The sequence below is a fragment of the Glycine max genome, chromosome 9 (genome assembly GCF_000004515.6).
Source record: "Glycine max cultivar Williams 82 chromosome 9, Glycine_max_v4.0, whole genome shotgun sequence".
In the NCBI taxonomy this organism is placed as follows: domain Eukaryota; kingdom Viridiplantae; phylum Streptophyta; class Magnoliopsida; order Fabales; family Fabaceae; genus Glycine; species Glycine max.
In genome coordinates this window covers 14,412,648-14,434,964 of record NC_038245.2, presented here as the reverse complement: position 1 = coordinate 14,434,964, position 22,317 = coordinate 14,412,648, and the positions used below count along the sequence as shown (strand labels likewise).

The 22,317-nt window shown below is 32.4% G+C and overlaps 2 protein-coding genes across 3 annotated transcripts; one reads left to right on the top strand and one right to left on the bottom strand.

The window, feature by feature from the left end:
* Positions 1 to 13,831: 13,831 nt before the first annotated feature.
* Positions 13,832 to 18,439, top strand: LOC121172626 (probable protein phosphatase 2C 27). Of its 2 annotated transcripts, none has more exons than XM_041005435.1 (4): positions 13,832 to 14,380; positions 15,368 to 15,565; positions 16,780 to 16,991; positions 17,562 to 18,439. In XM_041005435.1, the coding sequence occupies exons 1-4, from the start codon at positions 14,207 to 14,209 to the stop codon at positions 18,121 to 18,123; spliced, it is 1,146 nt and encodes a 381-aa protein (XP_040861369.1). In that variant the 5' UTR covers positions 13,832 to 14,206; the 3' UTR covers positions 18,124 to 18,439. The 2 variants fall into 2 exon arrangements, with proteins under 2 accessions (XP_040861369.1, XP_040861370.1); XM_041005436.1 differs by having other exon boundaries at positions 14,244 to 14,380; positions 15,372 to 15,565.
* Positions 18,440 to 19,050: 611 nt separating this feature from the next.
* LOC100804097 (putative glycerol-3-phosphate transporter 5) lies at positions 19,051 to 21,827 on the bottom strand. Its single transcript, XM_003533833.5, has 2 exons — positions 20,367 to 21,827; positions 19,051 to 19,779 (listed from the first exon to the last, which is right to left on the bottom strand). Exons 1-2 carry the CDS (start codon positions 21,331 to 21,333, stop codon positions 19,265 to 19,267), a joined length of 1,482 nt encoding a protein of 493 aa, XP_003533881.1. The 5' UTR covers positions 21,334 to 21,827; the 3' UTR covers positions 19,051 to 19,264.
* Positions 21,828 to 22,317: the final 490 nt, after the last annotated feature.

Sequence of the window (22,317 nt, the reverse complement as noted above, 5' to 3'; positions counted from 1 at the left end):
ACTATGGTTGAAACTAGCCAAAATAAACACTAAAAGAGGTGTGAAAGATAAGGTAAAAACTAATTGGTAAAAGGCAAGCTATCTAGGTGGTTTGACAATGGAGGGTAAAAGAAATAAGCTATGAAAGTAAGCAAGAAATTAAAGTGCAAGAAATGCAAACTAGGCGGATCCTAGAGTGTTTGGATGACCTCATTTAAGGTTCCCAACAAAACACTCACTATCCTATGGGAAAATTACCTAAAATTATTACACACAAATGAAAGTAGGGTGACCTAGCGGAGGCTCCCAACTTACTTCCAATGAAAGGCCTTTTTGTTACAAAATTTGAAAGCAAAGCAAATTGCCAATTACAAAATTACAAAGAAAAAAAAAGTCCTCAATTGTGGTGGCTATTCTCTCTTTAGTGTTTCACTCAATTTGGAGTGCTTCTTAGTCCAATAGCTCTTAAGGTGCTTGGCCCCTTTCTTCTTGACTCAAATTCTTCAAGATATGGCACCAATCCTCCTTTCCAATTCCCTATATGGCAACTCACAACCAAGGAAACAAAGAGACAAGCAATAACCAAAGACAAAAAAAAATGAAATGAAAGCTAAACCAATAGAGTTTTAACAAGACAAATTTTCAAGGATTATTCAACAATTAAAGCAATGAAAAGCACAAAAAAGCAAGCTAGGACTCAAAGAGAAACCTAGAATGGCTCTAGAGTAGAGTAGAAAAACTAAAAAAAAAGACTCAAGAAACCTATAGTTTTGGCACTTGTTTTCACAATAATTTTCAATTTAAATTTCAGAACTAGGATTGGTATAAAATAGGCACCAATTATAGAACAAATTTTGAGCGAAAACAACAAGCACACTTTCCTTTCACTTTTGTTTTTCTGGACACTGATTTATCTGCCAACTTATGTGATTTTTCTTATTTTTTCCTTTAATCCAAATCGCTTGCTTCTTTTTTTATAATTTTGGTCCAGATGTCTAGAAATTTCAGTAAAACTTTCAGCTCAAAAAACGTAGTGGCCAATTCCCAGTAATTTATACAAGTTCGTATGTTCAAGCTGCCAGCACCAGCGATTTCAACCTAGAAATCAAGAGTAGTGTTTATGTTGCTTAAGGCTTGGATAGTTACAATTTTTGTTTGCTTATGCTCAATTATATTGAATAACACAATTCAAGAGAGCTTAAGACTTATTTTGATTCACAAATCCAGCCACAACTCAGCACGACAACTCAACTTCATCATAGGCATCATGTAGGAAACTTAGAAAACAAAAAAAAAAAGAGTTCAACAACAAGACTACTTCTAGGAATTGATTTAGAACATGTTATGAACTAAATAACATGCATGAATTAGAATCAAAATTCAAAAGATAGGCTAAGAGTGACAAGAATACATGAACAAATGTATCAAGAATTCAATCAACAAAATAAAAATTCAACACAAACTTAGAACATAATGTGACAATTACTATGACTAAACATGACTCTAAGACAACATGGATTAAGTGATTTACACTTAGATTTTTGTATTTTTTTTTTCTAATCAATATTTTGGAAGAAAATTTAGATCTAAGGTTCAGCACAAGAATATTATGAATGAAAAATGATAGAACCTAAAATCAACACAAAAACATGATTCAAGAGTAGATCTACAAAATTTGAACCATAGAAATGCAAGAACAAGTGTAGATCTAAGATTTAATCGGTTTATTTATTTTTTGAATCTACTCTAAACAGCACCAAACCACAAGACAATGGAGGATATACATGGAGAATAAGATGAAGAACAAGGAATTAAAGAGAATTCACCGAACAAAAAGATAGAGGAAGCAAAAGAACATCACCTAGATGAAGATGCTCTTGATACCACATGATGCAAGCTCCATTGGAGCTTGTAGGCCTAGGATCTTCTTCATCAATGGATTCCTTTGCTTCTTGGAAGATAAATGGCAGCGGAATGGAGAAGGAAGAGAGAGAGGAGACGCCACTTCAAGGAGAAGATGAGTCTAGAAGAAGCTCACCACCATAGGAGGCCATGGATAAGAGCTTGGAGGAAGAAGGAGATGAATGAAGGGAAAGGGAGAGAAGAGCACAAAATTTTGTGCTCAAAAAGAGCTCTGAAATCTGAAGTTAATATTCAAATGATCAAAGTTGAAAAAAATGCACACACATGACCTCTATTTATAGCCTAAGTGTCACACAAAATTGGAGGGAAATTCAAATTTCACTTGAATTTGAAATTGAATTTGTGGAGCCAAACTTTGGAGCCAAAATTTCACTAATTATGATTAGTGAATTTTAGTTATGGTTCAGCCCACTAATCCAAGATCAATTCCAAGATTCTCCACTAAGTGTGCTTAGGTGTCATGAGGCATGAAAAGCATGAAGGACATGCACAAAGTGTGACTATATGATGTGGCAATGGGGTGTAGTAAGCAAATACTCACCTCGCCCTCTAAAATTTAATTGGATTGGACTTCTACCAATTCAATTAAATTTATTTCCAACCACACACATCAAATATCCACTTAGTGCATGTGAAATTACAAAACTACCCCTAATACAAAAACTAGTCTAGGTGCCCAAAAATACAAGGGCTGAAAAATCCTATATTTCTAGGGTACCCTACCTACAATATGGAGCCCTAAATATAAGGACCAAATATAATGACATCCTAGTCTAATATGTACAAAGATAATTGGACCCAACCTTGGCCCATGGGCTCAGAAATCTACCCTATGGTTCATGAGAACCCTAGGGCCTTCTTCAGCAGCTCTAGCCCAATCTTCTTGGAGCCTCTTGCTCATGGTTCTAGTGATTGGTCCCTTCCTAGGGAGGATTGCATCATGCTATATAGAGAGAAAGGGGGAAAATGGGATAAGTGAAGTAATCTACCATTCCCATCCGATGATAGCCTTCCATTATTCTTCTTACTTGTTTTATTTAAATAAATAAATAAATTAGAGATATGATGACCTTCATAGTTTCATACTATCTTATATTAGTAGTTTGGTACAATTTATAATTATGTCAATGGATTAAACCTTTGCAAAATGGTAAAGGTATAAACAGAAGTTAATTAAGTGCAATTAAATGAAATTGAAAAGTAAGACATCTGCATTCATAAGTGATTCAAATGAAAAGTTTTTCCTCTGACTTTACAAGCTTGGTCATTCACACCATTTTTATTTTATTTTTTATTACTCTCGGATTAATTCAAAAGAAAAATGTCCAAATTATTTATGAAATTATTCTTCACTTATGCAGCTCAAATCATTATATATATATATATATATATATATATATATATATATAATGCATTTTCTAGGAGAATTTTAGCTAGTTAAGTATAAAAAAGGGAAAGACATATATTTTGTCTGACATATAGACTTTGGAACCATAAAGATATTAAGGCATGTATCTAATATGCTTGGCTCTTATCAACATTTTGATCCCAGTTTTGCATCCCAACAACTCGAAACAGTATCAAAGCTTTAACCAGTAGTTTTTGGATGCTAGTATTTATCATTGCCAAAATAATGTAGTAATCAACATGTATATGATAATAATATATAATATCTACTTTAAGCTAGCACACTTGTCGTAACTAACACAAGTGACTTTGAGGTGAGTAAGCTTGACTAGAACTAGAAGTTTTGAATTTTTTTATCAAAACAACATGTATCATTTATTGGAGATAATTATGTTCAATTCAAATGGGATAAGATCACCAGTGACAAAACTCTCTTTATGCAGTTATGTACATTCTAAAATTCGGAAATCAAATTTTTTGGTTTAAGTTGAAAAATTTTTCAACTATTTTATACACTTAGTAGTATAAGTTGTGGATTTAAGTCATAATAAATGAAAAAAAAATTAGAAAAAGTTTGATATGCCTAGCTCCAAGGGTTTGAAGTTGGTTCGTGCTAACACTAAACTCTAGAATCACCAGATTCAATGATCCGTTTTGGTGAGGCCACAAGAAAAAAATAATATTAATTGAAACATTTTGTGAGAACTACTTGACAGTCCCTTGACTTGGAAAGTTCTTGAGAGAAAAAATGTGAAATTGTAAGATTTTATTTTTTTTACATTTAGCAACTAAGTTATCACTCGGAACAGAATTTTACTATTTGCTCAAACTTTTAAAATAATTAACTCAAATATCATATTTACCATAATTTCAGTTCTCCAAAAAAAAAGCCCCTTTCTTTTAAATTTGATCAACAAAGGCACTACGCTGAACCCAATTAGCAGAAAAACCACAAAAATTGGAACAAAGATTCGGTGAAGCGTAAAGGGAGATGAGAAGAAGACCAGGAATTGGAGGGTTGGAGACGCACACTGCTGCAAGAGATCAATTCCGTTTGCTGGGTCAAAATGTCGCAAAGATCAAAACTAATTTGATGAAGGAGCAGCTTGGCACCTTTCACTCTCAACTCGAAGATTTCTCTCGCAAACATAGCTCGAAGAAAGTTAGAGCGAGAAAGCAAGAGAAAGGCTGCTTTGTAAGGGATGTTGTGCGTGGAGAGGAGGGGAAGAGGGGAATAAGAGGAATTTTATTTTTAAGAGGGGAATAAGAGGAGAAGGAGGTTTAACCTAAAACCCTGAATTGAATTGATTATGGACGGAAATGGTATTACAGGGGAACGAACAAAACTTGCTAAGTCTTTATTTTTTTTTAAATTATTTTTACTGAAATATCTTAAACAAAAAAAATCGTTATAAATGTTAGATGAATATGGTGCGAGGAACATGTTCTGCTTTCTGTTCATTTTTTACAAATCATTATAAATGTTTAATTTTCTGACGTGTACTGAATTTAATAAATGTTTTTTTATATAATAGTGAAAATGAATATTTAATACTACTAATTCATTTACTTGAAAGGGATAATTACTTCAAAGTGACATAAGATTGACATGTGGTGTGTTCAAATTTTTCGTTAATAAAAAATTAGCATTTGTGGATCTAAAAAAATTGCTTTACTTCATTAAAAAACTATTACAAGTAACATAATATATAAAATTCACAAATATGTATAATTTCAGTGCAACAATTAATGCATGATGCATTTAATTACTTGTTAAGATGTTGTAAGCGTGAGTATTTATTATCATGTATTTTAATATATATGTTAATTTTAATGCTACAATATGTAATATTAAGATTAGTATATTATATTAATAAATTAATAAATAATCTAAATATATGTAGTACATAAGATAGATATTTATTTTTATATAAACTAAAATTTATAATAAATAAATATTTTTTAGTTTGGAACAATTGTTCTTAAGTTTGTCTTGTTATACTTATAATTGAGTGAAAATGTTTTTATGGAAAATTTATTTTTTTTCTTTGAAATAAATTATTTAAATAAATAAAATATTATAACTAAGTTACAAATTTTATATTTTTCTATAAAATAAAAATATTTAATAAATAATCTTAATAATTATTTATGCATATTAAAATTAAAATCAAAACATATTTACATCAATAAAAAATATAAATATATGATAAAAAATTTATTTTTATAATAATTAAATAAAATATATTAATAATAAATTTTAATTTTTTGACGATATAATTGTTTTTACCAACATTCTATAAAAATTCTATAAAAGTTTACCTCTACTACTAAAAACATTTTTTTTAAATTTTCAAATGAACTAATATGCAATAATTAATATAAATGTGCTATATTTAAATGATAATCATGAAATAATAAAATTAAAATTACAGAATTTATTTTAAAAATTTAGTTTAATTTTTAAATTCTTACCTTTTGAATTTTTTATTTTTTTTATTAATTATTATATTTTTTTAAATTAAAATATAATTAATAACTCAATATATGATTTTTAAAAAAATATATATAAATTAGTTTAATTTTTAAATGCTTACCTTTTGAATTTGTTGTTTTTTATTAATTATTATATTTTTTAAATTAAAATATAATTAATAACTCAATATATGATTTTTTATAAAAATATATAAATAATTAAAGAAAAAGAGTTTATATTAACATCGGTTATTTTAAAATCGATGTTGTAAGTGCTTAACGACATCGGCTTTAAAAAAAACCGATGTTAAAATCACACTAAATTCAAATTTTAACATCGGTTATTTTTAAAACCGATGTCGTTAAGAACTTACAACATTGGTTTTAAAATAACCGATGTTAAAATCTGCACTAAATTCAATTTTAAGTCATTTATCTCTAATGTTGGATTACCAGCTACAGATTAAGTCAAATTTCCCTTTAGACTGAATGCACAATTTCATTTGTTAGACTAGTCAAAATTGTTTAAACATAATCCATAAACCTAAGTCGTAAAATTTTTGAATAAAATGTGGTGTCAAGTTCACTTGTGTGATGTCTCATGACCCATTAGTGTAAATCTTTCTCAAATATTTTTAATTTATTTTATTTTATTTTTAATAATACAATGGTATTAAATCTAAGATTGCTAAGAGGAGAGGTGTCAACATAATTAAAATGTCTATTTTCTAGTAAGAGGCTTCTATACCACAAATTCTTAAAATAAGACATCAGTAAAGATAAAAGAAAGGTAATGAGATGATTGAGAGAAAAAATTTGGCCCATTATACTGCGTACACCCCTTTCTCATCTTCCCACACTCAATTTTTTTTTGTTTTTTTATATGAAATTCTTCTTTTACCCCTTTCTTCACACCTCCTCTCCTCTCCCCACTCTCCAAGCACCCCTCAATCTCACCTTCTCATGTTCTCACTTTTTCTTCTACGAGCATTATTCTTCCTTATCTTCCATTGCCTTCTCCTGTTTTTCATGTGAGTTTTCACACCTCCACTATTTCTTCTAGAACAACATATCTTGACAAAATCATATTAAGATACACAAAATAAATTTTTATAGAGTATTTTGACAATAATTTGTCAATATACACAACAAAAATTAATTTTCATTAATGATATTTTTGTCAAAAAATTACAAATAAAAGTTAGGTGGGAAAATGAAAAAAAGCAGTGTCAATATTACGGGCCAAGTTGTTTTGACAAGTTGTGAAAGTATTGTATGAAATGCTCATTCAAAAAGCAAAAAAATAAATATTGAAAATACTTTAATTTCTAATATAGAAGTTAATAAGATTTTATTTGCGTGACGATCGTGGAGCTTGGATTACGGGTTACTATGGTTCTTGTGGTTACACTACGTCGCTTCATGTGGAATTGTTTGGCATTTACAATGGTTTGCAAATTGCATGGCAGCAAGGCTTTAAAAAGATCATCATTTGCAAATCTGATTCACAGTTAGCTATTGAACTCATTCTTTGGGATGTAAATTCGTTTCATCTTTATCATCCCTTGATCTTGAATATTCAGAATTTCAGAAACTTGCAGTGGGATCTAAGTTTTAATAATCTTTATAAGGAAGGAAACAAGATGGCAGATTGGCTGGCTAAAGAGGGATCCTCCTCCCAGCAACATTTTGACTATCATGCACCAATGTCTAATTTCTCTTTTCTCTGGTTATTTTGCTGATTTTACGGGACACTCTTATGTGAGGTCTTTCTCTTGTCTCTGATTATTTTTGCTGATTTTACGGGACACTCTTATGTGAGGTCTTAGTCTTGGTTTTATTGTTTTTCCTTTATACTTTCTCACTCAAAAAAACAAAGATAAGATTTTATTTAAAAAATATTTAAGATTTTTTTATCAAACGTATATGAAATTTATTATTTAAAATCTATTAATTATATCCTTAAAACAATCTATTAAATATAACTATCTTCCATTGCATTGTTTAAGGGTTGACTATATATGTTAGTTCCTAAACTTTATAGAATTTTTGTTTTTAGTTATTAAACTTTTTATATTTATTGATTTTAATCTCTTAACTTTATTCTTCTTTATTTTTAGTCCTTAAGAGACTAAAATTAAGGAAAGAAAAAAAAAAGTAAAAGACATTCACTAAAAAAGGTTCAGAGTCTACGAATAAAAATTTTAAAAAATTTAAGGACACAGATTTTTTTTAGCTAGGACTCAAAAGATTACAAGCCCATTATTCAATTATTGTTGCATTGACAAGCCTTCAACAAAAGTTAAGTATCAAAAGTTTGAAATAAGGCATAACATGATTTTTTTTATCATATTATCAGTATTAAGTATTAATTAGGTAGCTTCGTTAACAATTAACTTTTGCTGGAAAACTTGATGGATAATTTTTAATTCCTTCTAATCATGTTTTTTATTTTCATGCATAAAGTTTGAATTTAACACTTAATGTTAGAATTAATGTTTCATGTGAGAGGCATCTGACTTATGTAGGGACTAATAAATAAATAATTAACGATTAAGAGTTAAATTATAATTGGGCTTAAGAGAAGTTAAGTTAACTGCTAGTGGATCAAAGTAATAGTGGTTATAAAAGGGGGTTAATAACCACTTACGTGAAATAAGGTCCTCTTCCTGACCAGAAAAATGTGAAATCTTATTTCTCTCATTTTTCAAGAAAATCAAAATGCACGAGAGAAGTTCCTACGGAGAAAGGTACGCACCATTATCTATTGTTTATAGATTGTTTTGTGAGAATCATAGATTTCAAGATCTTGTTTTTCCTATAATTGATAGTCTAGAAAATTCCTTAAGAACTTTTACACTTAAAAGATTTTAGTGGCCCTAGAATGGCCTCTTGGTGCACCTCTGGTAAGGTCTCTCATTTTAATATTTGTACCTCCATTTGTTTAATTTTTTTAAAAAAAATCTGTTATTATGCAACTCTTTAAGTTTTTTTTTTAAGTTTTTATCTTAAACATGTGAAAAACATTTAAATAATTTTAGAATTATATTTTTAAAATCATTTTTATTACAAAATGAACTTGTGTTAAAATAACTCAAAACGCAAACTAGTAATGACTTCTTAAATTATCTTGTTGTGATTGGTGGAAATAATTTTTATCCATACTTTAATTATTTTCGAACTAAATTTTGGATTAATCAAGGTCTATTATTAAGACAAAAAATCACCTTATTACTCCTTAGGAATTGCAACTATCATATACCCCCACCACCGACGGTTGCTCCAGTTGTGGATAATGCTGATCACAAGTTTGAATTTTTTATGGAAAGTTTATTGAAGTTTCTCCCACCCACCTAATTTGTAGTTGTGTTTAGTATACAACAAGTGTTTGATTAAAGTATATAATAAAAGTTTAATGATTATATATTTAATATAAAATAATTTCATATACTCATCCAATTATAATTTATTATTGATAAGACTTTAAATAAATATCTTAAAAATTAATAAATTTATCATATATGATAAGTTTATAATAAATTTATAATTAAATGATGATATAAAAAATTTTATATTATCGGTTTATAATATGTTTTCATATAATAATATTATTATGAAAAGTGTGAATGCCTGAAATTATTGAAGTTCTTTGCTGGCTTCCTTCGAGTTGGACCTCTACAATGCGTGCCAGGTACACCTACTACAACTTAAAACAAATTATTTGTTTACGTACGAATAACTTGGTCAATGGGCTAATCTTATAGAGATTTCCGATATCACAAATTATAAGTGTCAATACATTATACAATTCCCATATAATCGGTGATTGCTACCATAATTAAATTTTAACTTGTCAATTATATTCTTATTTATCACGTTGGAAACATTCTATTGTATAAATAAAGGATTAGACTGTTTTCATATTTATTTATTTTTAATCGTGGACTTACCTTTAACTTGTTTGTTATATTTTGAAAAGTTGATAATTGTATTGTAATAATTTCGAATGGGAATCATTGGCAGAGGCTATATAAAGTAGGACTAATTGTAAGTAGAACTAAATAATTGATAATTCTCTGGAAAAAAAAACTTTAGGCAGATTATATTCCATAAAAGCATTAATAATTTAAATTCAGTGAAGACAAATGGAGGAACAAGATCATATAAACATCCAGTAAAAAAAATTAAAAAAATTTAACAGATAACCATAATATGTGTTGCTGACGCATTCATTAGATTATGTTAATACTTTCTTAGTTATCCATGTAATTATTAAATTGAATTTAAATAAAAGATAGCCTAATATAATTATTGTAGAGAATTGAATAATTATAATTAAAAATCAGTAGAAGTTATTTTAAGAAATATAAAATAAAGCTAAAACTTAAATACAATTTTTGTCCTCTGTTTTACTTAGTCAGCATGGTTGGTCTTTTCATTTTAAAATAAAAATATTTGACTTCCTATTTAAGAAAATCCATAATTAATTTGAGTCAAATCCTCAATTTTACTTATATTCTATTTCTTTTTATTTTGGTTTAATTGAATTTTAAATCTAACATATTCATTTGAGGTATTATAAAAAATAATTAAATTGATTAAAATATAATAATAAATAAGATAAATAAATGTAGGAAAAAAATCTCTCCCTAAAACATATATGCATAATTATAAATTTTCTCCTACAGCAACTCTGTATAAAGAACATGTCACAAAACAAAAGGGGACACATATTCTCAGGAAAGTCTATCACGCATACTAATTAAAAAAAGAAAAATGGAAAAGACTAAGAGAAAATAAAAATGAATTTTTTTTTAAAAAAAACAAGAATTTCTATATTCTTATCATTAGAATAGTAAATACTATTATATATATATATATATATATATATATATATATATATATATATATATATATATATATATATATATATATATATATATCCAAAATCCAAAATACTTACACAAAACACATCAAAGTACTATTATTTCCCTTAATTTCATGAAAAATCTCAACCGCCGATGAAGATTTTAAATTTTGAAAATAACATTTGTTCTAATACGAATAATCAAGAAGACAAAATAAAAGAAGTCCCGCATGTGATTAAAAAAGTATTCAAAGAAACAGTACTCTATGTTTTGAACTACTAGAATTAGCCTAGTGGGAGAGTATTGAAGTAGTATGTATGAAGTGATAGATTCGAATCTCAGTTGACCAAAAAAGTGGAAAAAGTCTTTGTCTCTACTAGGTTCCTCCACTGCTAGGGTTCCACCCGAATAGGGTAGGTGTCACGTCCTGCACCCATCCTCATTAGCCCTCTCTCATGGAAGTTGTGGCCATATGCCTCTGGTCCTTCCTTGGACCCGTCGAGGAGGGCCACGCCAAAGTGTAAAAGGGGATTCGATTTCTATCAAGATTCTAGAAGAAGAATATCAGCCAGTGGCGGTCGACGCCATTAAGAAAGGGGTACTTCAAATTTAATTTTGCTTCGGTGAAGGACATGAGAAGCGTGTGAATCATGAATGTGCAGCCTCAAAATCAAGACATCGACCTTATAGAGGTTGCCACTAATAATAGGGACAACTCTTCGGGTAATGAAGGTGACACTAATGACTATGTTGTATAAACGAATAACTCATCAGAGGCTAGTAAACTGGACATAATCCAACATGATATGACAAGTATATCCTCTTCGTGGGCTGACATGGCTGAAGAGGATCATAATCTCCACCTGGATGAAATGCAAGAAGTGAAGATTGAGTTGGCTGATAACTTTCAAGAAGTTATATCCAAACCAAAGAAGAAAAAGCTCAGGAAGTAGAAGAAAGAAGCATCTCCTCAAGTGCCTCCTAGCACAAGAACCTGAACTGGGGTAGGAAAAACATGAACCCTCATCATGAAAGGTTATCTATCCATTGATATCATCCATTGCTCCAAGAAATTTGTTGCTAGCTCTGATACAGATAATCAACAATTGTTGCACTTGGCTACAGTTTATGCCTCCACCTCCCAATCTATTCGCAGAGAGTTGTGGGAAGAGTTAGCTTCTTGGCATATGTCTCGTTTTGGAGGGTGTTACATAGGAGACTTCAACGTTGTTTTGGGGTCTCAAAAAATGAGTGGCCTCCTCCCTTCTTAAAGTTCTTGCAATGAATTTAGAGTGTGGATAGATTCCTGCTCCTTGACGCATATTCCTACAAGTGGAGCTTTTTCCACTTGGTTAAACGGAAGAAAAGGGCAATTTTCTATTGTCCTACGACTGGATAGGGCCATATGTAATAAAGACTTTCTTTCTTTTTGGGACTCGATTAGTTGTTGCACCTTGCCTCGTTCTAGATTAGACCATTACCCTCTGTTCCTCTAGCTGCAACACTATCAATCCTCTTTTGCTTCTTTCTTAGTTTCTTTAAGTTCCTCAAGATTTGGCTTGAGCTAGCACCCAAACCACCCATACTGGTTGCTCGATGTAGATTTTTGTTTGTTTTTTTTTGCAAAAGCTGAAGAGTCTGGAGACAAATCTCAAAATATGGAACAAAAATGAATTTGGTAACATTCATGTCAATGTGGACAAGGCTTTGGATAACCTGAAGCATATTCAAGATCAATTGGACAGACGTGGGCCATCTAATGATCTTTCTCAATCAGAGTTGCAACAACCCTTGATCACTCAAGATTTCTTTTGGAAAGAAAAGTCCATAATCCAATGACAAACTGACGGGGACAAGAACACCAGTTCATTCCATAGAGTGGCAACCATCAGATAAAAAACGCAGTACATCTCCTTTCTTCATTTAGACAGGGGGGTGCTCATTGATCAATGCTTTTTGAATTACTATTCTGACCTTTTTGCTTCTAATAACAATTGTATTGATGTCAATCTTATTCAGGACGCCATCTCAACTTTAGTTTCCCCGGAAGATAACGAGTCTCTCACTACTCTCCCTTCCATGATAGAAGTCAAGCACACTTTTTGGTCCTAACGACTTTGGAGGCATTTTTATCAGACTTATTGGGACTCCATTCCTTTTGATGTGTTCCTTCTTTAAACTCGAATGTGGTCATATTGATTCCCAAATTTCCAGGGGCCGACAGAGTGGAGAACTTCAGACCCATAGCCATAGACATACGGCTTCAGAGGCTGTAAATCTGCTTAATAAAAAATCTGTTGGAGGGAACATTGCTATCAAAATTGATACCCGAAAGGCATTTGGTACTCTTGACTGGGGGTTCCTCTTCAAAGTCCTTGAGGCTTTAGGGTTTCACCCAATCTTCTACTCTTGGATTCATACGCTTCTCATCCTGTTGGTTACTTTGAGTGCAAGAGAGGAGTGAGGCAAGGGGATCCCCTTACTCTTCTATATTGTTGAAGTCCTCAGTAGAGACATCACTTCTATTATCAACAAAGGATTGCTCACTCCTATGGCCAACCCCATCAACTAATTATAATTTAAACTAGACATGATTTTTAACATAATTATATATTGAAATTTACAATTTTTCCAATCATAAATCATCATTAGTGTAACATACGAATTTAAAGTAATTAATATAAAAATTAATATTATTAAATGTAAAACCTATTTTTTTTTATTGAAAATATTTTAATAATCATACATTGACTGTGTAAACTAATTTTATATGATCACTTAATCATAAATCATTGTTAGTCTGACTTATTATAAGTAGTTATAATAAAAGTCAACATAATTAATATATATTTTAAATTGTGATTGAATGATTATATAAAATTAACCTAATTATTTTTTTTATTAAAAAAATTAACAAACTTATTATATATGATAATTTATTATTAAATGATAATGTAAAATTAATTTACACGCTAAATGTATAATTTATTTTCTAATAATAATTACAACAACCTTTTATATATTAGTGGGAGAATATAAAATGCTTTTTAATGTTTTATTTTTGTTTCTTGTATCAAAAGGGAGTGATGCTACTAGTGCCTAGCTAGGTAGGCAAAGAGAAGGACCATTTCCTATTTTCTATAAAATTCCATTCCAACCATGTGAGTAATATTTATTTTGATACGAAGATGCATAATAAAAGCAGCAAACATGTAACCCTATTTTAAGCCACGCTTTCCACAGAAAATTCTGGAGTTTATTAGCCTCAACGTTCTCTTTCGTCGTCTCCCTCTTACTGACACTAAACAATAAAAACAACAACTCTATAAGCGTATTTCACTTTGTTCTCAACTTTTCACAACTTATCCTAAGAATATCTTCCTTCTCTCTTTCTCTCTCTATAGCACAAGCCACAAACGCACAAAGTTGCATCAAGATCAAGATCACTTATTATTATTACTATCTATTACTATTACTTTCCACATCAACAAAGAACTGCTCCTACCCCTCGATTGTTTTTGCCACCATGTGTGTGAAGGACCAAGAGAAAGACCATGTGTGTGAAGGACCAAGAGAAAGATATGATTGATAACACCACAACCAGTTCATGGCCTTTGCAACATTGCCACCTTTTGCTCAAGACCCACATGGACAAAGAAGGATCTTCTCTCAGAACTTCATGTGATGATGACACAACCAACAACATCAGTGTTCAAAATTCCTTTCCTGTAAGTATTGCTTCTCTCTGAGATCTTCTATCTCAATTTTCTCCCTTATGTTCTTCTTTTTGTGGTGTGTGTGGTAGTTTTGTGGAAACTCTTTTAGTCAAGCTCAATTGTGTTTTAGATGTCTTGAAAAGTGTTTTTCATCTCTCTCTTTTTTCGTCCTTTTTGTAAAGACATGGATTTTCTGAATTTGACATTGGTTTGTATCTATTGCTTTTCATCGATGATTTTAATGTTTCCTTGGTGGAAGAGAATTTCCTAGCAAATGAAACATGACTATGATATATGGTGTGTGTCTAATCTAGTAATATTTGTTTGGATGGTAGAAAAATATTGGCCAGTAAATGCATAAACTTTTTTCCTAACAACCAATTTTCTCTTGTGATGGAATCTTGGAGCAATGATTTTTTTTATTCCTGAGAATTGAAGATAGAGTCATGGAGTTTTCAACCATTCACACACCCTTTTTCAACCAACTGAACTAGACCCGCTAGATGAGCAATGATCGGATCTCGAGGTTTTGTAATTATGGATTTTCTCTTCACATGATTTTTTGAAGGCTAGATGGTGTTGGTTAGAAGTAGTTGTGACAGAAATTAGTTAGTTTAGTCGGCATTGATACACTGTAGCTTACTTTGTGAAATAATTGATTGTGTTGCCGACTGAATCAGCTTGCATAGCTGGCAATTAAATTGTCTTCCTTTGTTGTTGCATTCATTTTGTACTTGATTGTTGTCCACAGAATTTGTTGGTGTTCTCCGTGAGTTTACCTTTTTTTGAGATGAATGGAAATAAAAACTTAAGGAATAAGCTTTAAAAACAACCCCAATTTTGGCTCTGTTATACTATTGTGTTTTGTGTATGATCTCATAGTAATTTCTTTTACCTATTATTGCTTTCTTGAGTTTGCTTAGCAGATTCAATTTCCTAACTTCTTCACTGTTTCTGCTATAGCATCTTAATTGCCTTTTTCTTCTGTGCTGCATTTAGCTAGAAAGCATATGCGAGGACGCAGTGGTTGCAGACAAGAAACAGAATCTGATGAATTTTGTTCTGGCTCTTCGGTCTGGAGAGTGGTCTGATATTGGAGAACGCCCTTACATGGAGGATACTCACATATGCATTGGAGATTTGGCAAAGAAGTTTAATTATGATGTACCTTTTGAGGAGGCTGTTTCTTTTTATGGTGTAAGCCACCTACCCCATTATGCTAATTGGCTGTTGCCATGAATTTCAGTTTAATGTTTCAATTCTTCTACAATTATTTTGCTTTTTTGTGATAATACATGGATAATTAATGAACATTGTTGATCCATCACTATATCTGGACTAGCAAGCAAGTCTTGAAGGGTTTATTGCATTAATTGATGATTAAGTTAAAAGAGGGAATTTCTTATAGATGACCAATTGACCAGAAAATGTCATATGATGCTATTAGATTTCATCTTTCCATTAATCCTTGAAGCTTATATTCACTTATTAATGTTGAGATCGACCTCTCATCTTTTTCATTGTCCTCTTTCCTAGTTATAGTTGTATAGCCACTTTAAAGTTTGACTTCACAAAATGTGGGTAAACAATGATCAATGATCTAAGAGGACAAACATCTTTTAGTCATTTTGCATAAGATGAGGAGTTATAAGGTTGGCTTGTGTTGGGTAATCAACACTCCCTCAAATAAAATTATCCACACCCACAAGGATCATGAGAACAGTACAAAGATTACACCGTACAAAAATAATAACAAGCACAAGAATTTAATGTGGTTAGACACTTCTTGCCTATGTCCACGGAATCGTCTCAAAAAATATTTCACTATCACACAAATGATTACAAGATTATAATTCACCCCAAATAGTGTATCGCTCTACAAACCCGAGTACCCCACTCAATGATTATAAGCAATGATAACACTCTCACACAAAGACATTTTTCTCTCAACAAAGTGACTTTGGTTCACAATCTCTCTTTTCACACTCTTTCTCTTCATGTGTTATGTTTCTCCACTAATTCTCTTATCTATTTATAGTGAAGATTGCCACCAACTATAATAAATAAGCTCTCTTGAAAGTTGAAACAAAAACAGCTTCCAATGCATCCATTCAACTAAGGTTCATCTAGTAAAATGCAATCTTTCACTTAGCATTTAAGCCACCAAAACCTTAGTGATAAAAATTCAATTCCCTATATGCATACATCTTATCTTTTGGCTTGAAACTCTACAGTTTGGTGGTAAAAAAAGAAAGGAGGGAGAGAAAGGTCGTGGATACGATTCTCCTCGTTAACAAAAACTAACAATTAACAACTAACATTTGTTGATCCAAAAAAACAAAATTGCATAGGATGATATGCAACCTTTAATCAAGGTTTGACATGTGAAATGAAAACGGTTCAATGTGCAGGTATTTGATGGACATGGAGGGAAGAGTGCTGCACAATTTGTCCGTGATAATCTGCCAAGAGTTATTGTTGAGGATGTTAACTTTCCTTTGGACCTTGAGAAGGTGGTCAAAAGGTCATTTTTGGAGACAGATGCAGCATTTCTAAAAACATACTCTCATGAGCCTTCCGTTTCTTCTGGTACAACTGCAATAACTGCAATTATATTTGGAAGGTGAGCACTTGTCTCTACTGTTCTCTGTCCTTCAGAACTGTGGGATATATTATCTTTTCATACAATAAGTGTAGCTGTGAAAATGGCACATTAGCATTCAAGTCAAATGAGGTGCCTGACATCAACATTATTTTTTCTGTTTTATTCTTATTTCTACGCCTACTTTGTATCCCCTTCCCTGTTAGGATAGAAGAAGAATAGTAGTTATCCACATATCCATTAGTTAGTTAGTTAGTTAGTTAGAAAGGATTAGTTAGATCAATAAGATAAGAGGGATTCATTCTGTGAATTAGATGGCTTGTGCGAGAAAGGAGAAATACTCTGTAAAGGGGAAAGCTTTAGAGGAGAAACCTCTCCTATTCTCAATCATTAAGTACAAGTGTTCATTTCTTTTGATTTGTTTCTATCAATTTTCTATTTCTCCTCTCTTGGTCCCTAGCATCTCCTCAAAATAAGGGTGATCCTTCATAGGCAACACATCAGGCATACAAAATCACAACTACATCTGCACCTGTTTTTGTCTCATTATTTTTTGTTCATGTACATTGCCCTTTTCATTCTTTTGTACAGGTCCTTACTTGTAGCCAATGCTGGAGATTGCCGAGCTGTCCTGTCCCGCCATGGAAGGGCCATAGAAATGTCCAAAGATCATAGGCCAAGCTGCATCAATGAAAGGACGCGAGTTGAGTCCCTAGGCGGCTTCGTTGATGATGGTTACTTGAACGGCCAGTTAGGTGTTACTCGTGCTCTTGGAGACTGGCACCTTGAAGGAATGAAGGAAATGAGTGATAGAGAAGGACCACTGAGTGCTGAACCTGAACTTAAATTGATGACATTGACCAAAGAAGATGAATTCTTGATAATTGCTAGTGATGGAATATGGGATGTTTTTAGTAGCCAAAATGCTGTGGATTTTGCTAGAAGGAAGCTTCAAGAGCACAATGATGAGAAACAATGCTGCAAGGAAATAGTACAGGAAGCAACCAAGAGAGGATCAACAGATAACTTAACAGTTGTGATGGTGTGTTTTAACTTTGATCCTCCACCACCTGTGGTTGTGGAAAGAACACGAGTAAGAAGAAGCATTTCTGCTGAGGGACTTCAGAATCTTAACTGGCTGTTAAAAGAATAAAGCATTTTGTATGCAAATAAACAGGATAGCTGATTTTTTGGAGCTGTAATTATTTACAGATATCCATATCCATCACACATAAAAAAATAATCAAGTGTATATTGACCTAGTCCTTGACTTCAGAGGATGGAGAAAGAACAAGCAAATTCTAAAAATTATTATATCATTATAATTATTTTTTTCCCAATGTAATTACGAAAGTGAGAATACAAATGATTGGAGAAGAAAAATGATGTAATTTGGGACGACATGATTTGTACATATTGTAACATTCTACTTTTATTTTCCAGGGTTTAAATGCAAATAATTGATTACAGGGGTCAAGCTTCACATTTCAGATGTCCCTTCACACGGGTGTAACAAGACTAAAAAAAGCCTCACATGCCTTAAATGTTTTGCTATATATTGGTGTTCTTGATTATTATTGATCAAACATTTAACAAGAATCGTGTTTGTTACTGAGACATAAGGTAGTGGTAATTGATATTTTGTTGAGAGACAGCAATGTTAATCCCTCGTACCCCAAATGATGTATGTTTAATGGGTGACGATAAGCTATCAAACAATGATGAGGAGCTGTATGTTATCAAACTCGTTGTGGCTTAACTTCTCTTTCGGAGGCCGAGTTAAGAGCTTAAAGACCAATATGCAACTGGATTATTCTTCTATTCAAGCAAACTTTCCAAGTTCTTTCGCTTGCTTATTTTGGCTTAAAACTACATCAAATAAACCATTTATCAAGTGTTCCATTGTGAGAAAACATGATAGACTAGAAGACTTTAAGAAACTATTTTTCATTACATCAACCAGTTCCTAACATCTGATGAAGCGAATGTAGACACAGAAAGTGTACCCTTGTAAATAACGCCAACATATATATAAAAAAAAAAAAAAAAAGTGCAACTAAAGACTATATAAACAGTAAAATACCAAAAAGAAGTTGAATTATCCCACCCTCAACATTCGTATACATTTGTTTACTTTTTTTTACAAACAGTGAATAAAGAATGAGCATATGATACAAATATTAAATGAAACCTTTCAACAATTTCTCCAACAATAGCTAATTCCTGTGTAGTAAAAGGTGCCATCGATAAAGGGCCTAACTAAATAATCAAAAGTGTTTCTAAAATATTTAAAATCACTTTCCTGAAAGCTTCTCTCTTATCTCAGTTCTTGCTATACGAATCAGGAATAAACCAGCAAAGAAAATAGACAGAATGAGCATAAAAAAGACACTGTTCCATCCCCTAGTTGAAATATATCCTGCCAAAAGGGGACCAAGGGCAGCTCCAACAGAACCAGTGCCGTCTATGATTGCAGTAACAGTAGCCAGCGCCCGAGAATTCCGATCATTCATGCTTTGTGTACCAAGATCAGCAGCCACAGCAGTTGTGATAAGTGAGTATGGACCATTCACCAAAAATCCCGACAGAAACATTAAAATGATGTTGATCAACATGGAGAGGCTCCCAAAAATGCGATACAAAGCAAGAGCTGGAATTGATAGAAACAAGAACAGAATTGAAGTAATAGCCCGTGCTTCTATTAGGTCAGAAATGAAACCAGCTGTGATTCCACCTAGGACTCCCCCAATGTCAAATATGGTTGAAAGTAACCCAGCAGTTTTGTGAGACATATGCACACCTGCAACAGCTGCAATGAAAACCAAATTTGCAGCTAAGTAAAGATCATGTAAAGAGATATATAGTCAATGTTGGACATGAGTTTGCACAAAAAAGCTGAATATTTTTATTGAAAGAAATTCTGGATTAAACCAGAATTGTAGAACAGCAAGCATAATACACAGGCCTAAGCCTTAACACAGCCTCTCTCTTAAACACAACAAAAATTACACACTATAGAATTAGAAACTGCCATGACATAAAGGTTACGTGACTGGTTCAGTTTATTATGGAGAAATAATCACTTATTTTTTGTCAGCTTGCTGAGAGAACTATTGAAAAATAAACAATTAATTCTCCAATTTTAAATTGTACCATACATGCTGGTAAAACTCCATGCAATACCCGTCACACAAATTCATATCTGCCTAAAGACACATCACACAACAGTCTTATCAAACAAGCACTCCAATTTTCTAGTAGCAAAACATTGAGACAATTTATCCGAAAGATGGAGACACTAGTAATAAATTCTTTGGATATGAATACAATGCTGATGCTAGGTAAAAGGCAATGCAATTCTATCTATATCATAATTTTGCGTATAATTACCATTACCTGTGTGCCTTATGTAGAAGGGCAACCAATACAGAAAAGTGTAAGCCACGAGCTTCGAGAAAAAGAGACAGAAAGCAAACGGAGCCACTCCTGGCAACTTCCATGCTTCCAAAAATCCAATTGCAGATGAAGAATCTGAAATTTCAGACGCAATCAGCTTTGCTTCCTCCGATTCAACTTTCTGCCGATTCTCTGCACTATCCGTTTCAACACTCATTTCGATGTCCATCCCAGGATGCACAAATCCCATATCCTCAGGGTTCACAACAAGAAACAAAAACACCAAAATCCCTACCAAAATGATCAGGATTCCAGGCACCACAAATGACCAACCCCAGCCAAACTCCAAAACCCCCGAAGCCACAACCGAACCAATGATATTCCCAACTGAGGTATGCGAGTTCCATACCCCCATTATCAATCCCCTCTTTGATTCCCCTAGCCAATTCCCCACAATTGCAACCACACAAGGCCACCCAATTGACTGAAACACTCCACAAAAAATCTGAACACCAACATAAAACCCCAACACATGAACATCCAACCAATACCCTAACCCAAAAAGTACAGTAAAAAGGCCACTACCCATCATCCCAAATACAAGGAACAACCTCAAATCAATCCTATCTCCAACATGGCCAGCCAAATACATGCCAATGGAGTAGGAAGTAAGGAATGCAAGATCGAGCTCACCGAGCCGGCGTGTGCCCCGTGTTCCATTGAAAGGGGGCCACCCTGCATCAATGGAACTCATGTCAGAAACTACTTGAGTTCCATTGGATGGCACTGTGGGCCCCAGAACACTCTTGACAATGCTGGGGGGCTTCCTAGAGGCATGGAAAGAAGCATATGCAAGGAAGGTGATAACAAGAACACAGATTTGGTGGAATAGTAGGGTTTTGTGAGGGGGTTTCAGGCCTGGAAAGAATGTGAGAGCTGGAGCCAGGCTCAAACTCTTGGATTGCATTCTAATTCATTAGGGTTCTAGTCGACACAATGAATCTACTAAAATCTAATCTAATAGCACAATCACACAAAGATCAAAATTTTCTCCTTTTTTTTTCTTCTTTCAAAACTGCATACAATATTAGATCCTATGATCTGAAGAATGTAAAAGATGGATCCGAGGTTGGAGATTGGATTTTCATACCGAATGATCAAAAGGTTATGCTATATCCGTTACGAAGACACCGTTGGTGGCGTGAAATCTGTTAAATGTGTTGGATTTTATTTTATTTTATTTTTTGCGGGGGGAAAGGAAAAGGACAAGTTTTAGCAGTGGCTAAAAGATAGGGAAGGTGATTCTGGTGGGAATGGAAGAGTCACAAGTGGCGTGAAAAGGCAGCGAGATATTGTGATAACGGATTTAGGGAACGTGTGAAGCTTATAATTGCAGGAGAACGACGCAAGAAGAGGGAAGCTGGTAATACGTAAGACTAAGACATTGAATCTGAGGATTGCGAGTCAAACACGTGTGCCTCTTGACATCAAATTTGTGTCCTGAGCAGACCGTAACCTCCCGACAATACCCACGAAAAAACAACACAAAATAAGTTGTTATTATTATTAGAATAAATAGTTATTTTGTTCCTAAATATGTAATTTATTAATAAATTTAATAAAAAAAATAAAGTTAATTTTTAAAAGTATAAAAAGTGTGAAAAATTTATTCGACCGTTAATTATTGTCCGTTATCGTTAATAAAGTTGTCTACGTGACACACAAGGATGAATTTATCAAAAAATTAATTGAGAACGTGATCATGTTGACTAAATTGAATGGAAATATCATTAAGAAACCATTTTTGGACCTAAATGTTAGCAATTTTTGTTGGACAAAAATGATAATGTTTTTTTATTGAAGGAAAATGTTAGTATTTCTTTCTTGGACCTAAATGAGAAGACGTTCCATTTGATCAATATGTTAATAAATTATTATTATTAGACGAAAA